This window comes from Biomphalaria glabrata, chromosome 1 (assembly GCF_947242115.1).
Source record: "Biomphalaria glabrata chromosome 1, xgBioGlab47.1, whole genome shotgun sequence".
NCBI lineage: Eukaryota > Metazoa > Mollusca > Gastropoda > Planorbidae > Biomphalaria > Biomphalaria glabrata.
Window position 1 is genome coordinate 68,521,916 of NC_074711.1, and position 22,743 is coordinate 68,544,658.

At 32.6% G+C, this 22,743-nt stretch overlaps 1 protein-coding gene and 1 long non-coding RNA gene across 6 annotated transcripts in view; one reads left to right on the forward strand and one right to left on the reverse strand.

Annotated features, from left to right (window-relative positions):
* LOC106050643 (band 4.1-like protein 5) overlaps positions 1-15,580 on the forward strand; it is a 38,972-nt gene extending 23,392 nt beyond the window's left edge. For 2 of the 5 annotated variants that reach the window (XM_013205667.2, XM_013205668.2), the window contains exons 14-19: positions 2,404-2,434; positions 3,198-3,314; positions 4,735-4,809; positions 5,106-5,505; positions 7,216-7,986; positions 9,462-15,580. In XM_013205667.2, coding sequence (XP_013061121.2) covers positions 2,404-2,434; positions 3,198-3,314; positions 4,735-4,809; positions 5,106-5,505; positions 7,216-7,986; positions 9,462-9,638 — 1,571 coding nt within the window. In that variant the 3' untranslated portion in view covers positions 9,639-15,580. The remainder of the gene's footprint in view (positions 1-2,403; positions 2,435-3,197; positions 3,315-4,734; positions 4,810-5,105; positions 5,506-7,215; positions 7,987-9,461) is intronic. The other 3 variants (XM_013205669.2, XM_013205670.2, XM_013205671.2) reach the window with 2 other exon arrangements.
* A 673-nt stretch (positions 15,581-16,253) lies between these two features.
* LOC106050640 (uncharacterized) lies at positions 16,254-21,295 on the reverse strand. The gene is made up of 3 exons (XR_001214727.2): positions 21,264-21,295; positions 17,320-17,351; positions 16,254-16,379 (listed from the first exon to the last, which is right to left on the reverse strand). It is a non-coding gene; the product is annotated as an uncharacterized LOC106050640 (long non-coding RNA).
* Between the last annotated feature and the right edge of the window lie 1,448 nt (positions 21,296-22,743).

Here is a 22,743-nt window from a genome sequence, read left to right on the forward strand (position 1 = left end):
AATTGCCGAAAATCTCCTAAAATTTTGTCAACTCTCCTAAAATTTTTAATTTTGCTTATTTCTTGCTAAAAATGCGAGGTGGAAAAAACAGCCTAACCAGGCATTCTGATCGCATAACCTTACGGGCTGGCTGTGTTAATGAGCTGACCAGTGACGCTTCTACACCGCCTTTCACCCACTTGGGAAGCGCGACCTCGTGATTGAAGATGGCCTTGGTTCAAGCAAGCAGTTCACCTGGCAGTATTTTTCTGAAGTCAGCGTAGAAATGTTTGTTTCCATTTATTGTTACCACTAAAGACGCGCTAGATCTAGTCTGTAGTGACTATTTTCTATAATTAATAATAATAGACAAATTTGTAGGCTACACCCCTCCGGGCCCTCCCTCACCTAAAATCTTTTTGTTGTGAGTGTAAGAGTGACTTCGCGTGGAAAGTCTGTAAATCTTCTAGATCTAGCTAGTATCTAGTAATAGTATCTAGATCTAATTTAGATCTAAGTTAGATCTAGTGAAGATAATTCGCACCTAACCTAAAAAATCAGTGAATTTTAGTCAATTTAATAATCTCGATACATCTAATGTCTAGATTACTCTAGAAATACGCTAGATTCTAGATTTACGCTAAATCACTTAGAGTCTAGTGAAGATAATTAGCACAAAGAAGAGAAAAGCCCGCAAATTTAGTGACTTAGATCTAGACTAGATCTACGGTATATTCAGTGAAGATAATTCGCACACTGCCGCGAAAAGTCCGCAAATTTTAGTGACTTAGATCTAGACTCTAGATCTACGGTATATTCAGTGAATATAATTCGCACACAGCCGCGAAAAGTCCGCGAATTTTAGTGACTTATATCTAGACTCTAGATCTACGGTATATTCAGTGAATATAATTCGCACACAGCCGCGAAAAGTCCGCGAATTTTAGTGACTTATATCTAGACTCTAGATTTACTCGAAATCACTAGAATCTAGTGAAGATAATTCTCACACAGCCGTGAAAAGTCCGCAAAATTTAGTGACTTAGAGTTAAAGTCCGCGAATTTTAGCGAATTAGTCTAGATCTTCTGTAAATTTAGTAAAAATAATATTCACACAGCAGTGAAAAGTCCGCGAATTTTCGTGACTTTGATCTAGACTCTTAGATTTACGCTAAATCACTAGAATATATATAGTGAAGATATTTCTCTTACAGCCCTGAAAAGTTCGAGAATTTTAGTGACTTACATCTAGAGTCTAGATCTACTGTAAATTCAGTGAAGATAATTCTCTCACAGCCGTGAAAAGTCCGCGCATTTTAGAGACTTAGATCAAGAGTCTAGATCTACTGTGGATTTAACGAAAATATTTCGCATATAGCTGTGAAAAGTCCGTAAAAATTATTTCACTCGTAAAAGCCAGGGAAACTATATGGTTGAAAAAGATTCTGCTAGGAAAAAAAAAACGTGAATCCAAAAGCCATTTTTTAGTAAGCAATTGTCAACTAAACATTCAAATAGGCCTATATTGCCCTTTATATTACAGGCTCTGTTTATGAGAAGGATTTAAGTTAGCTAATAAAAGAATAAAACATTACCTCAAATGCACACCATGACTCTAGTATCTATAAGATACACATAGGAACTAATAGTGTACATTTCCATCACAGAGAATACACATTATGAAGGCATCTCTAAGAATGTTTCTTATTTTAAAAAATGGAAAAGCAACCATTTGTAATGATTTTAAATAAATCTTTGAAAAAAAAAATGGTTGTTTGAGGTTTTGGATGACAGTCAAGTTGTTACTTGATTAAAAGATAACTTTCATTACATTTTCTGTGGACATACCACAGTTGATAACATTGTTTCTGTGGCATATTGGCAAGATATTTATTATTTTTAAAATCAAATAACAATAATTGATTTGATAAATGCTTAGTTTTGTGTATGTTTTACTATGTATCACACAAACGGATAGAAAACACTCTCACATATCATACATTTCATACTTAAAAAAAGACTCCTAAAATCTCCTAAAATTTTGTCATGGAAAAGTGCTACTAACCCTGTATGTCAATGTTCATGTCATTAAGAATCTCATGGCTCATTCAGCAATACTTTGAAAAAGTTGTTTTTAACATTGTAGCAGTCAATTTTCCATTTCAAATAATGTTATGGTCCTTTAAACTTGGACTGATTTTGTTCAATTTCTTTTGTTAATCAAAAAGGTTTTATCAATCCATATTGTAAGTATTTATGGAAATTATGTGTTAAGTTTATAATTTCAAAAGTTTTGTGAAAAATTCAAAGAAAATCTGAAAAATAATAAATATGCAGCTTTAAAATTAAGCTTTTTTTGTTTGAGAAAATGTTAGGAAAGCTATGGCTGTTTAGTTGTTTTATAACTTTGGTTTTTTATTTCAGATGATGATGATGATAGGTCACCAGAACTCAGGTTAGTAGTTTTTACTTATGATCAGTACATTCTAAGACCCTATCCTGCTTTATCACTGCTTGTTAAAATGAAAAACTGTTTGACATATACTAGACATGTTTTAGTGTACTCATTTTGAAGGGAAAAGAAACATCTCTCTCAGTTTTAATAAAAAAAACAACTAAAAAAAGCTTCTAAAACTTTTTGTAGATTCAATATTTATGCACATGTTCACTTGCATGGCAATTTTAATTTATTCAGTTTTGCATGGCAGTGAGGACATTTCAATAAATATAAATGCACCATTATGTGCATAAATTCCATTTCTCTTGTTGTACACTTATTATTTAAGAATACCTATCTATAGAACAGAATTTTCTCTTTTTGAATTACGGTTATTATGGGTTTTGGTTTAATTTCAAATTATTTTAGTCACATTTTTTTTCAACTGTTATAGTTTTTATTTATTTTTTATATATATATACTTACTATTTTCTTCTTCCTTTCTTATTTTTCTACAAAGTTTTTTAGAATTTTGTTTTCATCATTCTATAAAAATAAATATTAGAAAAAGGAAATCACTGGAATTCATGTTGGATTATTTTTTTCACATTGATTTCTCCTTTAACTCAAAAATATAAAGTAAAATAGTGTAAACCACTTCTATGTGCTGCATTTCTCAATCTATTTATAACTCTCATGCCTGACACACCTGTCGCAGAACACACTCTTATTATTTGCTAGTCACCTCAACATTTCCCTACCTTTTATGTTTTGATCACAGTGAGAGTAGTAGTGAAGAGGAGGTGGAACCTGGGAGAGTGGAGAAGAATCTGCGCCATGATCTCTCAGTGACACTGGAAAGTTGTGGGGATGAGGAGCAAAAGTTAATTAACAACAGGTAGTTGGTTTTGTTTTGTAGAGCCAACCCCCTTTTTTTGTTTCGTTTTAATAATCCTGAGCTGTGATATTTGCTTTTTTTAATGAAATTTAGTTTGCTTAATACTAGTCTTTGTCTTTAGACCAGTGACAGAAATGACATTAGAAAATCTACAAAGTTGTTTTTTAAAATGTATCCTATGATAGTCATCAGGTTGATAAAGGTATTTAGTCATAGTAACAATTTTTGTTTTTTTCTAGTACCTATATAACTGGTTTTGAGATGTTTTGACACTACACTTATTGAAATTTAATATTATGGACATGTTCTCAAAGCTATTTTTATTGGATTAAATCACTGTCTGATTTATATCCAGACTTAATGTTTGCATAGAAACTAGGTTTTATTTTTCTTATAAATGTTGAGTTTAGTCAGCAAGAAATAATACTACCTTGCTTTTCTATACTTGCTAAGATGGCAGACAATTGGCAGTAGTAAATGAATTCTTTAATAAAGTAATTACTAGGATAGATATTTACAGCTAAAATCAAAAGATGTCAGTCCTTAAAATGGAATAAATTTTGTAGCAATAATTTATTTCATTTTTATAGTTATGAAGAACTAAACAGTCATTGCACCGAATCACACTGAAACACAAAGAAAGTGAAACATCTTAAATCCAATAATATTTAGTAATTATTTATAGTAAAATGCAAAATCAATAATTAAGTTAAACAACACTTTGCTATTTAACTGTAGTTTGGCCAATGTTAGAATATGCATCCTCTGTTTGGAATTCCTTAACTTAAGAAAAGATAAAGAAACTAGAACAAATACCATACCAAATAGAGCAGTCAGATTTTTTAACAAATAAATATTCCAATTTGTTTAGAGTAACACCATTAGTTAAATCACTAAACACTTCAGGACAGAAGAATAAAAAATAAAAGTAGCTATAATACATAAAACAATGAACCATAATTTACAAATAGATAAACAAAACCTAATGAAAAACTCAGAAAGACACAAAAATAGAGGCACATTTCTTATTCCATATGCTAAAACAAATTCATACAAGTGCTCCTTCTTCCTTAGTGCCATTAGAGAACGGAATGGGTTGCCTGAATCAGCCAGGAAAACCAATAACTTAGCAGAGTTTAAGTCAATGATTAACATGCATGACTAGATTGACACATGAAATGTTTAGGACGTAATTATCTTCCTTTTTGAAGTAATATCTGTATTATATAAGATGAGGTAAGAAACCAATAAAGTAGATAGAGCAGACATTAACATGCTGTTTATTTCTGTATCAACTATTTTAAATAATGCTAATGAGGTTGAAAAGAAAAAGATTTTCCACATTTATTTTCAACAATGAAAAACAAAAGCATGTTGATTCAAGAGACATTATTTGTTTCTTTGTTTTGTGATTTTACAGCTTTGCTGCTGAAGCTCCCAGACCACGTAAAGAGCGACAGTCTTCAAAGACATCTAATCATTCTTTAAATAACGGGTTAGTCTTTCTAGTTTTACATTTTCTATTGTTTAAATTGAACTCAAGATTTAGAAAATGTGTCAATCCCTTATTGTAAATCTTTGTATTTTTACTTTAAAGCAGCACTAAAATCACTCCAAATTATGTGTAGTAAAATATTTTATCCCTAAAAATTATTCATAGGAAAGGAACATTTTTAAGATTTTGTAATTGATTAGTAATTTAATTAACATCAAAACTAAACTAAAAAAGAACCCTAATGCTGTACAATTTTGTGGCAATGTTTTTTATAATTTTTCTCTCAATTATTGTAGGTATGAATCTAAGTCAAGTCTCGTAGAAAACATTGCTGACAGAGGTGTAAAAGGTTCAACTAGCCGAGTCATTCCTGAAAATGGAAGCATAGACAGAAAGTCTCGTAATGCTGAGAATGAAACTGGGAGCATAGACAGAAAAGCTCGTTATGCCATTAATGACAGTGGCAGCTCTGAGAAAAAGAGCAAGTCCACAAATATCGATGAACCATACATACCAGAGAAGAGACAATCTTCAAGGAAATCTCCTGCTCCTCAGCCAGACTTTAGCAGTATGGACAGGAGAGCTCCACGGCAACCTGTAGCCAGTCACAATAAAAGCTTTGATGCTAGTGAAATAGCAAGACAACGGAATTTTAGTCAGACCAGCGATGTGTTTTTGCCTTCTGTGCCTAGCAAGGTAAGCAAACTTTTCTCCCTTGGTAAAGTCTCCTTTGTTGTTAAATAAGAACAGAATTAGATGGCTGCACAAAGTTTTTTGTTTTTAGTCATTTTGTTTTAGAAGACCTAAAATATAGCTTTAAAATAAAAAAATAAAAACTCAACCTTGTTATAAAGAGGGCTTGAATATTGACAAGTAATAAAGTGCAATTAAAAACCTGAAGTACTTCTCATAACAGATCTGTATTTGAGCTTCACCAAACTTTGTGCTGCCCATAAAGAACTTGTTCTAGGTGTCATTGTTCAATGTGTTTTTCTTTTCTTTTGCCCTTTGTGCTTTAGCAGACCCAGAAGTTGGGTCATTGCTTTGTTGTCCTTGGCAACAATCCATTAATTAATATATTTTTTAACACCAGGTTACTGAATTTAAAAACTTCGTGGGTTTCAAAATTACTTTTTTTTTTCTTAACATAAGGTTAACTGGTAAATTAAGATGATAGTTTTTCTGATACTAATACAGATAGAGTTAACCCTACGAATACTAAGGTTTTTAGGGAACTATTACTTTTAATTATATTAATGAATGGACGGATGGTATTTCTTTCAAGTTGTATCAAAGCTTGAATAAGTTGTTTTTAACAGCAGTTTTTGTCTTTTGCACGCATCGTAAATAAGCCATCATAAATATTTGTTTAAAAAATTTTTTTTTTATAGTTGTGATTAGTATTTTCAGAGTAAAATATTTTTTTTTATAGATCAAAAACTAAAAATACGGTTATCACAAACTTTCACATTATTATTTTTTTAATCGCCTTTCTGCAAATACCTGTCATAAATATAGATGTGTCACAAACATAGATGTGGCTCATTGGTGTAGATAAAACTGAAATAATGTTCAACAATAGGTTGTATTGATACAATATCACACCTGTGTACAAGCTCAGGCCCTTCAAGCTACAACACTTCCCCCCACCCTCACCCCAACAAATATACATATTTATTTTTATTCTTATGCTTGTTTTATAAAGAATTTCATCATTTAAATGTTCAATTTACCCGTGGTTAGTTGAACTCTGGCCTCAATCCATGTGATGAGTTCCGATGAGGAATGAATATTTATTCATTAGGTTAAGCTTTTAAGTCAGTCATTCTCCTCAGATTCCCCATACACTGATGTGTTGCTAATTTAATTAATCCTTCTGCTACAGCTTCAATGCTAAATTTCATCCTTTAGGTATTTGCTTTTACATTGTATCATAAAGCAATCTTTCTTAATTAAGCTACTGGCATTTTAATATCCTTTTACAACCTTTAAATGTTATTATGTAAGAAAAAATACATGCAAACATCCGTTGTATAGTAATATAAATATAATTCTTATAATTATAAAGTAATCAGAATATTAAAACTGGAGTACGCAGGACAGTCAATGTAATTTGTTAAATTTTCCTATTAATTACATTAATAGAATAAAAATTTCAGTCTCTTGTGAGTGGAATTAAAAAAAAAATAAACCTAAACATAACTAAAAGCTATGGGCATATCCAGATTTTATCTATTATATTATATTATTATTAGTATTTTTGTGTTAGTTTTTATGTGTAGTTTTCACTGGCTAAATTTTCTGATTTGAATAACACTGGGGAACAACACAAACTGATTGAATATTTTTTTTCTCTCCCTTTTTACTTGTCCCCCTTTTTTTTTTTCATCATGGAACACCAAAAAGGAGATCACAACCACTCCTGGGGCCACACTTGCTCCATCACCAGCTCCATCCCCACCAAGATCTCGTAAATCTAAAGCGCCTTCACCTGTTCCAGACACTGCTTTACCTGTCAAGGAAAGTGCACCGGTAAAATCTGAAACACCCCAACCTGAACTGGGAGCCAATGCCCAGAAATCAGACACCAAAGCAGATAATTCAGAAATCATTGCAAAAGCATCTGAGGGGAAATCTGGCTCATTAAAAAAGCCTCTAAATCCGTTTCTCCCGGAACGTCCTGCCAATCCTCCTCCTCTCAGCTCTGCCAAGTCAAGTTCACTCAGAATGAAGGCAGAGGCTGTCAAGCAGAAGCAGGCAGGCAAAGAAACTGATATTGGGAAGGAGAAAGAAACTGAAAATGAAACTAAACCACAAAAGAAATCTCTGAATCCATTTCTCTCAGATGATGAGGAAGAAGAAGAAGAGGAGGCTCCGCCAGTTCCATTCAGGAGAGACAATGCCAAATTGCAAAACCTGGAAAATGAATCTGACAGGAAGAGTGTTCCCCCTGTCCCAGCTCCAAGAGTTTTATCTTCTGCTGGTGCCACAACTACCTCTTCTTCAACATTGAAACCTGGCTCCACGGAGGGGCACCCAGAGCCACCCTACAAGACCACAAGCCTTAAAAAGACTCGCCCACCTCCCCCTCCTCCATCCCCTACCCCTACTAGGGAAGGCTCTCCAGAAAGAGGCTCAGCTAAAGCAGAGAAACCTGTTTCAAAAGTTGCCATTGTAGTAAGTTCCCCAAGCAGTTCTTAGTTAATACTAACTCATTTGTTGATGACAGCATTCTTTGTGCTTCTAGCTGGGTGATGGTTTTGTTTTGCTAACACAATAACCTTTTGAAGTGGCAGGCTTCAAACTTTTGTCAACATTTAAACAATGCATGCATGTTGTCATTTTTTTTTATTTTTGAATCTTGTGTTTTTTTTTGTTAACAGCTATTCTTTGGTTTTTGATGATAGAATTAACTCTTCTTATACAGTGTTGTATATCATCATTGAACAGACTATTGTATCTACTATACATCAGTGTTGTCATCATAATAATCTCTGATCACATACTCACCTAGTGTTGTACCCATTAGCCTCACATTTTTTGGTGTGCCAATGTATCTAGTGGTTATGACATACATCATCAATTTACTACAGATTAGCAAGTTTGCAAATGAAAACTTGTCCACTAATGATCAAACTCAAAGATCAATGTCTGAAGCATTGAGGTCCAAATTATTTTAATACGAATCTTTGGACTCTTTTTTTTTTTGGCTGTGATTTTGTTTTTATAACAAAAGACATAAGAACCTAATATTTACTTGAAAAATAAAAAAGATGCATTCAAAATTATTTTGCTTAGTACGCTAGTTGTAATTAAATGCATGCTTATTCCCTTAAAATAGATATAGCTTGTTAGCATAAACAATGTGTATGTTGGGGAAATATTCCTTGCTCCAGGCAATGTTGCATATTTAAACTTATATTTCATATATGTCAAGATTTATGTTTTGCTAAAAAAAAAATCTATACTGTTAAAAATTAAGTCCAGAGATTTTTCTTCTCTCTTAATTGTTGCTCAAATCTTAGAACTGATTCCTGATTGTTGAGAATACTTATCAGATCTTTTATAACTTTTACTGATACCATGTTTTTTATCTTCTTTATTGTCTTGTTGATGGAATGAAAAAGTATTTATGTCATGTACTCTCACATCAAAGACTCAATGACATTGCTCAAACGTGTAAATGTAATGTAGTGTTTATAGATTTTAAAGAAAGACATCTAGAAATATGACAAAGCATGCTAGGTATGATGCATGGAGTATTATTGTGCATGTTATTTAGTAAGGCTCTGGGAAACATAAACACACACACCTCCTAATTTCTACTATTATTGTAATCTTTGAAGTGAAATGAAATAATTCTTCTAATGAACAAAATATTCTAAAAAAAGTTGTATTGAACTTTGGAATTGAAAGCTAAAATGAAAACATAAAAAAATATAATACATTTTGTTTTCTGAAGAAAAGCAGGATTTTGTATGCAATAAATAGAATGACATTTTTGTATATAAGATTAATCTGGAGTTCTATTTTTATTCCTTCAATCCTAATGAACTGATTGCAAATCTGTACTGGATAGAGATCCTGTTCTACATCCCGTGTTTGATTTTGTTAGCTGGTATCACATTTCTTCTCTTACATTTTCACTCTAGGAAACTTCCTTCACCAGGACAGAGCCAGTCACTAGGAAAACGTCCTCAACCGCCAAAACACAGGTCATCTCTATCGACAGGTCCAGAGGTGACAGTACTGCTTCACTCCACCATAACTCTCACACCTGGTCGGACAAAAAGGTGGAGAGGAAGGTCACTTTAATGACAGAGCTGTAAAAACAAACACAGTGTTGACCTGAACCCAGCTTCTGGAGGTTGAGCCATTTACTCCCCTGCCCCTTGAAGAGGCACACGAAGAGCCAATGTTTGCCTAGTGTTCAAATTGTTCTAATTTTCAGCCTTGACTGAAGACATTGGTTCTGAGTTATCACATTAGAAATACAAGACAGAGAAGTTTAAAAAAAAAAATACAATGTGGTTTTATAAATTTGTTGATCATACTGTATATTTTTTAAATCATCTTTTTTTAAAAAGGGTTGTGAGACTATAGGAATATATCCTTTAAATGATGCTTTAATCAAATCAAGTCTTGTTTTTACTAAAAGGTTGTCTTATTAAGCTTCGGCTGATTTTTTTTTTATATTAGCTTGAAATTAAATCATTGCCAAGAAATATTGTCTAAATAAGGCTGATTTGCTGTTCTATCTTTTATAACTTACTTTCTAAATTGTAAGGCTGTCATTCAATCACTGGTTGTGCTTTTAATTTGGCTATTCAAATAAAAGAAGTGCTTTTTTAAAGTACATTTGGCTTTTGTCCTCTTTGTAAATGATGAAGCAAACTATGCAATGAAGCAGTTAGTGTGAGGCAATGAGATTTCACTCTATTAGACTTTCTCTAGGGACTGCTGCTTATTAATCAGGGTTGTCAAATAAATCAAGAGTTGTCTTTCTTGTTGTCATGACTTGAAAGCAATTGTTAAAGACATATCATTATTTCAAGAGAGAACAGAAACATTTCATTTTCAATGGAAGTTTTTCTAGATTTCATTCTAAGGAAAATTCCTCTTGAGTATATGTGTGTACACATTCTCATTTAGACTGAGCATTAATTTATTGTCTTTTGTATACATTTAGAAGCATGGATTTATGTGGATTCATCATTCCTGTAGATGAGAAACATGTATATTAAATAAATAAATTCACCCTTTTTTTTAAAAAAAGACATTTGCAGAAGGTTCATGCTGGTTCTGGTTGTGTTCTTGTGTGTTCTCTACTTTATTTCATTTTTTTGTTATTTCTATTTATTTGAATCTGTTAGTGTAAGTAGCATATTGATGTTTAAACAATACCAGATCTTTAATTGTTAACCTAATGTTGTCACATATTGTAAGATTTATTGTGATTCATTTGTTCTACAAAATAATGAGACTCTTCATTTAAAAAAAAAAAATGAGGTGTTGAATTTTAAATACCATTTTTTTATACTTTGTACAATTTTAAGTGTAGCCGGTTTAGGATGAGGTAAATTGATGTAGGATTTTGGGTTGTGATATGAAAAATATAACTCTAAGCTACACAGGTTGTTATAGTGACCACTGTTCATGTTTTTTTTTTGTTTTTGTTTGTTTACAAGCCAGTAGGAGAATTGAACTTTCTAAGTATCAACTGACATTATGTAAATAGAAGTCATCATTACTACTGATTCAGTTTTTATTGCATTTATATTTTATACAATGGTCTTTTGATTAATTTTTTTTAAAGTAAATGATTTTGTTTGTCATTAAGCCAGAGTAAATGATTAAAAGTAATTCCAAAGTAATTTATTTGCAATTCTCTCTCACCATGGTTACCTTCACTTGTCATAAACAATGATTCTGATAATGATGAAAATAATGAGATTATGTTCCTTTTATGTCCTAAGAGCTGACTGCGCCATGTCTGTTTTGTACAATCCACTGGCTCTTCAGTTTGAAAATATTCTTTCTTTTTATAATTGAAGAGCTTTTTATTTTTAAATTTAGAAGTAATTAGAAAGTCCACTTTCAAGAAAAATGTGACATTTTTAATTTTTAAAAAAATCTTGATTGAATTCAGCTGTTCTTTCCTCAGAATTTATTGAAACTATAACCTCTGTATAAGACAGATGCTAATATGAAATTACAACTCTTAAAGAAAAGACTCACATTTCTCCATATGATCATTTTATTGAAAATGTTGAAAGTTGACCATGCATGCAATGTTTGAATTTTATTCTGTGCCTCATTTGTAAACATTTGTCATCTTTAAATTCTATTTATAGTTTTATTAGTTTAAGAAGCAACACTTGTAAAAGGTATATTGAACTAAATTTATTTTATGACTGTAGTTTAATTGTTTATAAAAAAAACTTTATTCTCAAGTGCAATTAAATGCTTTTTTAAAAACTCTTTTTTCTCAATAATAACTTATTTCTTTTCTTAGGCAACATTAACATTTTGTTCAATTTCAATTTTTTTTTCTGATTGTTTTTTATTTAATAAAGAACATTCCATCGTCTCAAACTCTTGGCGGCCTTAACATTGTTATTGCTTGGTAATGTATGTGTGTAAGTCACTTTCTTCTTTTGGCCAAGTTTTACACATGTGACATTTTGAACTTCTTAAATATTCACTGAACTATGTATTTGAAAAACATGATCCATCCACAAAGCTACTTTAAATATTAACAGATTAACTTTTGAACCCTATCCCGAAAATCTGTTTTCTGAAACCTAGCTGAAAATATATTTTCAATGTACATTTCAATATTTTCAAATAAGAAGGTATGAAATTTTCCTACCATTTGCAATAGTTTTCAAATAGTCACTTGATGCATTTTAAATTGACCTGTTATTTCTATACTGACACAGTAGATCTAAGAAAGTCTGTAGTTCGGGAGAGTATGTCTTTTGAAAGACTCCTACAAAAGGGTTCAAATGTTCAGTACAGTCTGTGTGAGAAGTCTGCTCTAATCAAGTCTAACAGCCTAGCTCTAGCTTTATATCATGTAGTTCTTATGTATGATATACCATTACTTTTATAAATATATTGAAAAGAGAGAGAGCTATTTATTCAAGAAACTAAACACAACCTAACTGTTCACCACATGCAGTGGTGGTTATTGGTGTGTCCTTTCCTACACTCTGGAGAATGCAACAACGTTTTGAGTCTTTCATCATTTATACATCTTGTTTCAGTTTGTATCATGTATACATCTTGTTTCAGTTTGTATCATGTATACATCTTGTTTCAGTTTGTATCATGTATACATCTTGTTTCAGTTTGTATCATGTATACATCTTGTTTCAGTTTGTATCATGTATACATCTTGTTTCAGTTTGTATCATGTATACATCTTGTTTCAGTTTGTATCATGTATACATCTTGTGTCAGTTTGTATCATGTATACATCTTGTTTCAGTTTGTATCATGTATACATCTTGTTTCAGTTTGTATCATGTATACATCTTGTTTTAGTTTGTATCATGTATACATCTTGTTTCAGTTTGTATCATGTATACATCTTGTGTTAGTTTGTATCATGTATACATCTTGTTTCAGTTTGTATCATGTATACATCTTGTTTCAGTTTGTATCATGTATACATCTTGTTTTAGTTTGTATCATGTATACATCTTGTTTCAGTTTGTAATTGTTTTGTTTTTTTCTTTCAACTTGTGTATCCTTATGTTCCCAACACCCTCACCACTAAGTCTAGATTGTAAAGCACTGAATAAAAGCAACTCACATTCTGTGGTTGAAGGAGCAAAACTTGGTGGTAGCAACACTCTTTTGTGCAGAAAAGTTTTTATAATCAGCACAGCTAGATCACTTCCTTGGAAGCTCTGTAGTATATTATTGAACAAACACCAAGATACTTTGAGCACTTTGTTTCTATCATGTAACTCTTTACTGTTTCTTCTTTTTGTTTTAAAACCAAATGGCCTTGAGGATGAGGGTATAATTAAAACTATTTATCTATTTATTATTTTTTTTTATTTACAATTCTCAAAACTGTAATCACTAATTGATAATCTGCAGGCCATCATTATTTTGAATTTTGCAATTTCATTTATACATAATTAATATCATATTCCAACTAATTAATTATCACACATATAATTGAATCATTAATATCTTTCGAGGTTTTGATTATTACAGGTTTACTTTTGACTGCAAATATAATTTTTGTGATTTGATTCATTATTAATGGTATTAGTATTGTAGTCAACTGGTCAATGTTCGGCCTCCATTGTTGGACATGTCATTAATACACTAGCTAGGCACCTTTCTCAGTCTCCTTCACATGCCAGCTCAAACAGTTCAAAGCTTTAGAAACAATCGATTAGTTCTGAGACCTTGTAAAAAGAAAAGAAACTGTATACGTTTACATTCTAGGGCATATGTCTACTTTCAATATTCCCCTATTACACTAGTTTCATTCTATGATGTCCTTAGCTTCATTACCACATCAAATACTGACAAATATTAGCAACTGAAAATATCTAACAATTATGTAATTTTGCATGAAAAGTATTTACTACAATGTGTACTAAATATTTAATGCCAATGTTTTTATGTTTGTTTTTAAGTCCTTCACCTTCTTTGTAAGTCTTTAGTTTGTATCAGTTTTGGGTGTTGTAAAAAGTGGCAAATTATATCAGTCCTATCCCCCTAACTTTCATATTTATTAGGAAGTAATACATGAATTTCTAAAAAATCTAAATCAAATGCATGTCACTAATTAAGTTTTTAAAACACATCTGACTAATGTCAACACTTTGTGTAGATTTAAATAACATTAGATGACATGACATACATTTTTCTATCATTAAGTAGGGTAGTCATTTTTAGCAGTCTGATGTTTTATTGAATGGGTTAAATTTTTTGTTAGCCTTGATCTATGGAAGTATTTGTTCACATTTCGGACTGTCCACTTTTCAAAGTTTGACTCCACAGACAGCAGCTTCTACTTCCCATGACACTATGTAGACAACAGTTGTTGTTGTGGGGCCACCAAGTTGTGTGTCTAAGTTAAGGAGCTACAAAAAAGTCCTCCTGTGTTTAATTCAGGAAGGGGTTAATATGCAGTATGATAGGGAGGTAGTGACTGAAAATCCAAATTAAACTTATTTTAATTTGTTGTAACTAACATTTTTGTATTTTGTTTGTGTGAGTAGAAATGCGTAGTTAGATATAGATATCTATATAGAGCTGTGAAGATATTTGTTTGAGTATCAGAGATTATTTTGATTAAGCTCTTTAGATATTTCTAAAGAATTGTATTGAGCCATAAAGATGTCAAGAGTTCTAGAGATATTTTGTTTAGTTATCTAAATAGAGATGCATGTTTATCTCTTTAGATGCCTGCAGAATGTTTAGAATTTCTTTTTTTATATGATGACTTTAGATGTAAATGAACAAACTATCTTGACTTGATTCCTGGAATACAAACTATCTTGACTTAATTTCTGATACCTGGAATATTTTTAAAAGTCTAAACAAAAAAAAAGTAAAAAACACCATTGCTTTCTAGTTTACTTTCCTTATTGCTGAAATTTCATGTAATAAAAAATCTGTGGTTGAAAATTGTTTTAAAAAATGTGTTGTTTTCCATTGTCTTATTCTCTATGTTCCTGTTATCAGCTAGTAAAGTCTATTCTGGTTTCTCTATTTTCTTGTACCATAATATTTTCAGTCCAAATCCTCTACTCACCTGTTTGTTCACTCTTTTAAGTTCTGATACTTCTGCTCATTATAAATTGTATAAAATATATTTTGCTAGTTCTACTTTTATATCTGGCAGACTGACCAGATAAGTCTTGCATCTGATGCTCTGCTATTTTTTTTAGATTACTTTTAATACTATCAGCAAAGAGAATAAAGCTGTTTTTGTTTGTTTGTTTTTTTTGTACATTTTAGGGTTACATTTTACTTTTATGCTGGAAATGAGATTTCATTTTTACATTTAAATTTGAATATTGTTATTAACTACAGAAAGTTTCTCTTTTTTTCTTTTATAATGTTTTGTTTAAAATAGTCTAGAAATGATTATAAAAATGTTGACCAAAAAATGGATGCTATTAATCTTGATGCTAATGTATAGTTGAACTTCGAAAAAAAAATACTTTTTTGAATATAGACTGGTCATGATGCAAAGCTTGTATCAGTTAAAACTTAATAAAATATGAAATGTCTACATTTCTGAGTTGTTATTTGTGTTTATACTGTGCTGTGTTGAAACATATAAAAAAATTTAAAATTCTTATATATTGAAAAAGCTTTATAATAATAAATGGATTCTTATAATCTCATTACTGAATAGTTAACTTTACTTTTTTTTTTTTTTATATGTCTGTTATGCATGCTCCATTTTTATAGTTAATATTTTGCTAAGATATAAAAATCTTATGATAAAAAAAAAACAAAAACATTATTAAATTTAAATTACATTTGTCAGAATGATGAACTTATAGTAGGTAGTTGACACATCAGATGTATTAGTGTTTAGTTTTCAATATTTTAATGAAGTGAAAATATCAATCAAGCTAGACCCAGTTCAAAGGAATGAACATCAGAACTAGAGTTATTGAATGCCTCAGTGTGCATTGGCAGGAAATAATTGAGTTGATATATTTCTAAACAATTGTAATGGAAACTTATTACAAGCTAGTGAAATATTTCTTAGATTTAGATCTCTTTCTTAGATTTGAAGCAAAATATGACTAGACAGGGGCTTCGTTTACATAAATATAATTGTTAGAGGCTTTGTTTACATAGATATAATTGTTCAGGGCTTTGTTTACATAGATATAATTGTTTAGGGCTTTGTTTACATAGATATAATTGTGATTCAGTTGAACACATGAAAATACACTTTTAAAAATAATGTTTATTTGAGTCGGAGTCTCTTTGTTTTCTTAAATCATATTTTTCTGAAGTCAGGTGAAAATGCTTTATTTATTGACTTGAGTTAGTTGATTGGTTTCTGAGTTCACCTGAAAGTAAACCAATAAAAAAGTGTCAGACCTTAATCCAAATAAGGAACATTTCTTTATGCTATGTGTCAGCTATTTCTGGCACTTATAAAATGGTCAACATTGTTTTTGTCTAAAATGAAAAAAAAATTGAAATTTAAAACAATAATAATTGCACTGAGCATATAGCCATTAAAATGTGATGATCCTAGATGCACTCAGCCCTGTAAATAATAATAATAATAATAATCTTTATTATCCGTAAGGAAATTTGTCTTACAATTTGTGCATTTCACCAAACAAAAAACATTATAACTATAAGAAACCAAAATGTACATTCACACCAGACTCACTCATAATTTACATGTGACAAAGTTTATACCAGATTGTTCTTATTTAATGATTTGATTGCCAGGGGAACAAAAGAGTGTTTGTGTCTGTTTGTCTTTGCTATCGGTGTCTTGTATCTCTTTTGTGATGGTAAAATCACAAAATCCTGACACAAAGGGTGATTCTTTATTTCGAAGAAATGTTAGCTTTTTTATAGATGTTTGTCTCAAACAACTGCCCAAATGGGGTTTGTTTTTTGCCTATGATTTTGCCAGCAGCATTTAGGATTCTATGAAGTTTATTTTTATTTTTAATGCTCAGATTGCCATACCAGGCAGTGATATTGAAACTTAAAATATTGCAGATGTGAGCGTGATAAAACATAGCCAAGGCCTTTTCGCTAACATATATTCTTAGACATATATATAATATAGTGCCTCAAAGTTCTGTTATCTCTTTAAAAAAAAATGAAATCAAACATGGCTTAGTGGAGAGTGGTCTGAATAGTGGTCTGATCATGTCTGCCACTCATTTTATAACAAAGATAAAATAATACACAACTGTGACTTGTAATCAGATATGTTGTCTGCCGTGTGTTGACCTGTACCTGACATTACCAAAGACTACTCACCTTTGACTACATGACAGGGTGCTCATCACCTGCTGCTTGAATCAAAGAATACATTGTGTCAGACACACTATTTTCTAGTCAAATTCTACTTCTAATGTTAACTTTTGAGTTAGATTTGTTTAGTGTAAAAATGATTGATTCTGTGTAATATCAATAATAAATTTAGTTGAATATAATACACCTGTATGGTCACATAGTGTTACAAACTTTTGAGCCTTTATGAATACTAATCAAATATAAATTTAAATGTAACTTTAAATATTTCATTCATCTTTGCCCTTTTTTTTTGTTTGTTTTTTTTATTAAACTAAAATTTATTCTACAAAAATAACATACCAAAAAAGTGCATAAAACATGTACAAATAAACTATAGACCAATGATGTACTTTTTGAAAAGAAAACAAAGTCATTATGCAAATGTGAAGACTTCAAAGTAAAAAAAAAAGTAAAAATGTAAAGAAATACTAATACAACTATTTGTAGAAGTAATGTTAGAACTAACCATGCACTAAGATGTAGGTCACATCTTGAAAACAAAAAGTGCTAAAAAAGAAAACTAGACTCATCCAGGTGACGAGAGAAACAACTATTTGTAGTGCCATAGCCAGTGGTCAAACTAATCCTATACTGGTTGGTCCCCAGGTCAGCTTTATGGAACTTTACGTGTATGACTTTATTTATTTTATTTTGTTCAATCTCCATAATTTCAACATCTTGTTAAATAATAATATTAATAATGGCAATGTCTTCGATTCCAAAGATCAAGGATTTAGAATACTTATGAATTTAGCAATATCTTCAAGATTCGTAATTGTCATAATTAACCCACACCCATAGACATAAATAAATATATATGTCTATGCCCACACCTTAAAAAAAAAAAGAAGTATGTTTTATGCTTTACGACATCAGTATTTCCAAGTATCTGTCACGATCGGTTCTGCCCATAACTGAGCTACTGATAAGAACATTCATATAAAAAATTATGCACCTTTTTTTAATATCTGTGTAAAGAAATTCAAATACGGAATATACTGTGGTTTTCTTGTTTCATAAATATTTTCAATAAGCATCTCTAGTTATTTATTTAAATTAAAGGGAGCCCACTTTGTTAGAACACATTATCCATGGACGTCTGCCGATTTCATACCTCGTTTTAGAGATAGTGACATTTCCTTTCACTGAGATGCTTCTATGTCCTATTAATTTAAAACACTCAGTAAGGTATCTTGTGTAGTAGATTCCTTATAATTTTCTCAACAATTGGTGTCAAAAAAAAAGGGATAAATAGAAAATAAAACAATTTATTTAAAAATGTACAGTTCGTAAACACATTAAATTGCAAACATCAATTATGATTCTGTAAGACCATTATTGTAGACAAGTTTCTAGATCGAACTCAAATGTACATCTGTTCTGGAGACTCAACGATTGATTTTTTTTCACCTTCTCGTTCTTCTTATTATTTTTTTAAAGAGTGAGATGAATCAAATCAAGATTGTCCTATTGGCTACACCTGCCCGAAAAAAGGCCAACTAAGTTTCTTTACACAAAATAAATTAAATAAATAAATAAAAACTATTTTAAAAAATAGCATAAGGTGAATGACTTCAATCTAAAATATTGCATTACTTGACGCCATCCTATTGAAGGCAAAATTTATTTAGATTGTTTAAATCGCATTGCATAGATAGTGTTGTAACTCTGTCCTGTGACCGCCATCTTACAAGATATTGCGCACTATTCAATACAGGACAAGAACGTATCTAGAGAGACATAATATTCCTTCTCCCTAAAAACGACAATACGGGAATTAGAAAGTAGGGCGTTCTAGTAACTCAAAGGGTTGTCGCCGTGGACCCGGAAGGGCGCTGGGACGTGTGTAGTTAGTGATGTTTGAAACGTGGATTGCCGAGGATTCCAGCTTCCGTATCCTCAACGTGGCGCCTCGGTTGCAGTGGCTTAGTTAGGAATTAGCCATCATTCGGGGGTGCGGGGTCTAGACCTCTTTGGGGGCCCCTACATTTTGACATTCGACATCATGACATGAGATAATGACTTAATATTTAATGTAAAAAAAAATTCGGACACTCATTTGGCCCCCCCCCCTTTTTTTTTTCAAGTGGGGGCCCCTTGGGATTTTCCAATTCTGCTTGGTGGAAAAGTCTAGTAGTGGAGCTAGATATACGAAAAACGAGTAGCAAACACAGCGTCCGTCGGTTTACTTTAGTTGTGTGTTTGGTATCTCCTCTGGGGTAAGGATGGAACAGTGACCTAACAACACAGCATCCGTCGGTTTACTTTAGTTGTGTGTTTGTATCTCCTCTGGGGTAAGGATGGAACAGTGACCTAACAACACAGCATCCGTCGGTTTACTTTAGTTGTGTGTTTGTATCTCCTCTGGGGTAAGGATGGAACAGTGACCTAACAACACAGCATCCGTCGGTTTACTTTAGTTGTGTGTTTGTATCTCCTCTGGGGTAAGGATGGAACAGAGACCTAACAACACAGCATCCGTCGTTTTACTTTAGTTGTGTGTTTGTATCTCCTCTGGGGTAAGGATGGAACAGAGACCTAACAACACAGCATCCGTCGTTTTACTTTAGTTGTGTGTTTGTATCTCCTCTGGGGTAAGGATGGAACAGTGACCTAACAACACAGCATCCGTCGGTTTACTTTAGTTGTGTGTTTGTATCTCCTCTGGGGTAAGGATGGAACAGTGACCTAACAACACAGCATCCGTCGGTTTACTTTAGTTGTGTGTTTGTATCTCCTCTGGGGTAAGGATGGAACAGTGACCTAACAACACAGCATCCGTCGGTTTACTTTAGTTGTGTGTTTGTATCTCCTCTGGGGTAAGGATGGAACAGTGACCTAACAACACAGCATCCGTCGGTTTACTTTAGTTGTGTGTTTGTATCTCCTCTGGGGTAAGGATGGAACAGTGACCTAACAACACAGCATCCGTCGGTTTACTTTAGTTGTGTGTTTGTATCTCCTCTGGGGTAAGGATGGAACAGTGACCTAACAACACAGCATCCGTCGGTTTACTTTAGTTGTGTGTTTGTATCTCCTCTGGGGTAAGGATGGAACAGTGACCTAACAACACAGCATCCGTCGGTTTACTTTAGTTGTGTGTTTGGTATCTCCTCTGGGGTAAGGATGGAACAGAGACCTAACAACACAGTACCATAAGTCGGCCCACCGTTCCACAAGGCGGCCATCATAATGAAAGAAAATAAAGAGTGGCGGGCCTTGCAAGGGACAGTGAGAATATATGGAAGTTCCCGGAGGTAGCGCTGTCTTTGGCCTCTTATAGCAAGCCAACTCGCACCGGAGCACGGCGCACGACGTATAAGGTACGACCCAATCCAGTAATGGTCGCTACCATTATGGAACCTACAGACAGTAGAAGTAGTCTACGCCTGATCGTTGGACAAAAAGCCAATCCACAGGTGGCTCCTAGAACTGGACTCTTGTGTGGCGGAAGTGAACCCAAAGCTTGACAGCCGCTCTTAGTATTTGTTGTCGTCAACCACCTACACATGATCCATTGGAATTGTCCCCCAGTCGTTTGAGTTGCCTCCCTTTAGATTGCAACATTATAAATATAAAACTTTTAAAACTGTATATCTTATTTTATGAATTACAGACGTTACTATATATATATATATGTATATACCATCCTGTGCTTGTCCAAAATCAATCAAAGGTAAAAAGTTATTTTTAAGTGTATACAAACATGGCCAATAGAAGCGAGCATGCTAAAATACATGGATTTAAATAGGAAGAAAGCGACTACAAATTATGCAATTCAATGATAAAATTCCTTGTGCAGAATTTCTGGCATGCTTGGTTGACTTTATGGTGCTGATATAATATTATAATACAAGCGAAGAAAAAATAAAAAAAAGAAAAAAAAATCAGTTTAGTTCCAAACATACGTATTGATATCACCCAAACCACCTTTCATAACTGGTCATGGACAAGACAGAGACAGAATAAGGTAACGTTGATTTCAAACAATTATTTAAAAAAAAATTTTTGTTAAGTTTTGTGTTGTAGTGTATTTCTGAGCGCACAAAATGGTATGTTTCAATGGCCCATAATTAGCAGTTGAACCTACCAATGTATTTGACTACGTTTGAAAAAAACAACAACAAAAAAACACTAAATATGCCCTAAGAAATAACATATTTTTTAAAATGTAAAAAAACCCACAAAAGATTATCTAAGGGGAATAACTCTAAATTTACAGCCATATATCAGAATACTGTATTATCTATTTGTGTTTCCGATATCAAACAAAATTTATTACCACTATTGAATTAACTAATTGGTTATTTTATTTTATTGAGTGGGAAGCGTGGTCGAGAGGCCAAGTGCGCTTCACCTTGGCTTGGCTTGGCTACCTAGAAGGGGGCTCCGACTCGGGCAGAGTTGTGTTTACAACTAAACGCAGCACGGAAAACCAACTCCTAGATACACCCTCCCCCCCCCCCCCCCCCACTGGTCCACAAAAGAGATTGGACCAAAAGCGCTCTGAGCATGTTATAAGCATGAAAGTAGCGCTATATAAAAGCTATAATATTAATTACTATCTCATTAGCAATTTTGTATCCCTTTGTAGGTAAAAAGTAAAATGTTTTATGATCCGTGAATTAATGATGGCGCTGTCTGCCCGTGAGGTATGCATACCGGATTGTCTTTCGGTAGTTGAGATTGTCCAGGGTTCGCTGACATCCCTCGTAGTCCTGCGGGAGGTTTGGGCTAGGTTGTAATTATCTTGAAATCAGAAGGAACATCCGAAACTTGTCAAATATTTTACAAAGCAATCTAATATCCTTGGCTTGTCGTGGCAAGGGATCTCTCTCTGTAAAGTAGGTTCCCTTTCAAATCTTGCGAGCACATGATGTAATGTTCTAAAGCTGACGGTTAGCAAGGATGTCCTGTAGCTAGCACATGATGTAATGTTCTAAAGCTGACGGTCAGCAAGGATGTCCTGTAGCCAGCACAACGACCAATAAAAACGTAAATGTGCTGCTCATATTTATTATTATATTATTGACCAGTGGTTCCTAAACTTTTCCCGTAACGGAACACTTCGCACATTCTGAGTATTTAGCACCAAACTTTGCTTTTTTTTTAAAGAGAGATTAATTCACGCGGTGGCCTACTAGTTCATTATTCCAGTAGTTTGTGGAACAACAAAGCACCGTTATAGACATATTATTACTATTTTATGCTTATATCTTTTAGACAAGTTTCAATAAAATAGAAACATTGTTTGAATGTTAATAACATCTTGGGTTAATGGTCTGCAGTATCACTGCTAGTTTTTAATGGTCTGCAGTATCACTGCTAGTTTTTAATGGTCTGCAGTATCACTGCTAGTTTTTAATGGTCTGCAGTATCACTGCTAGT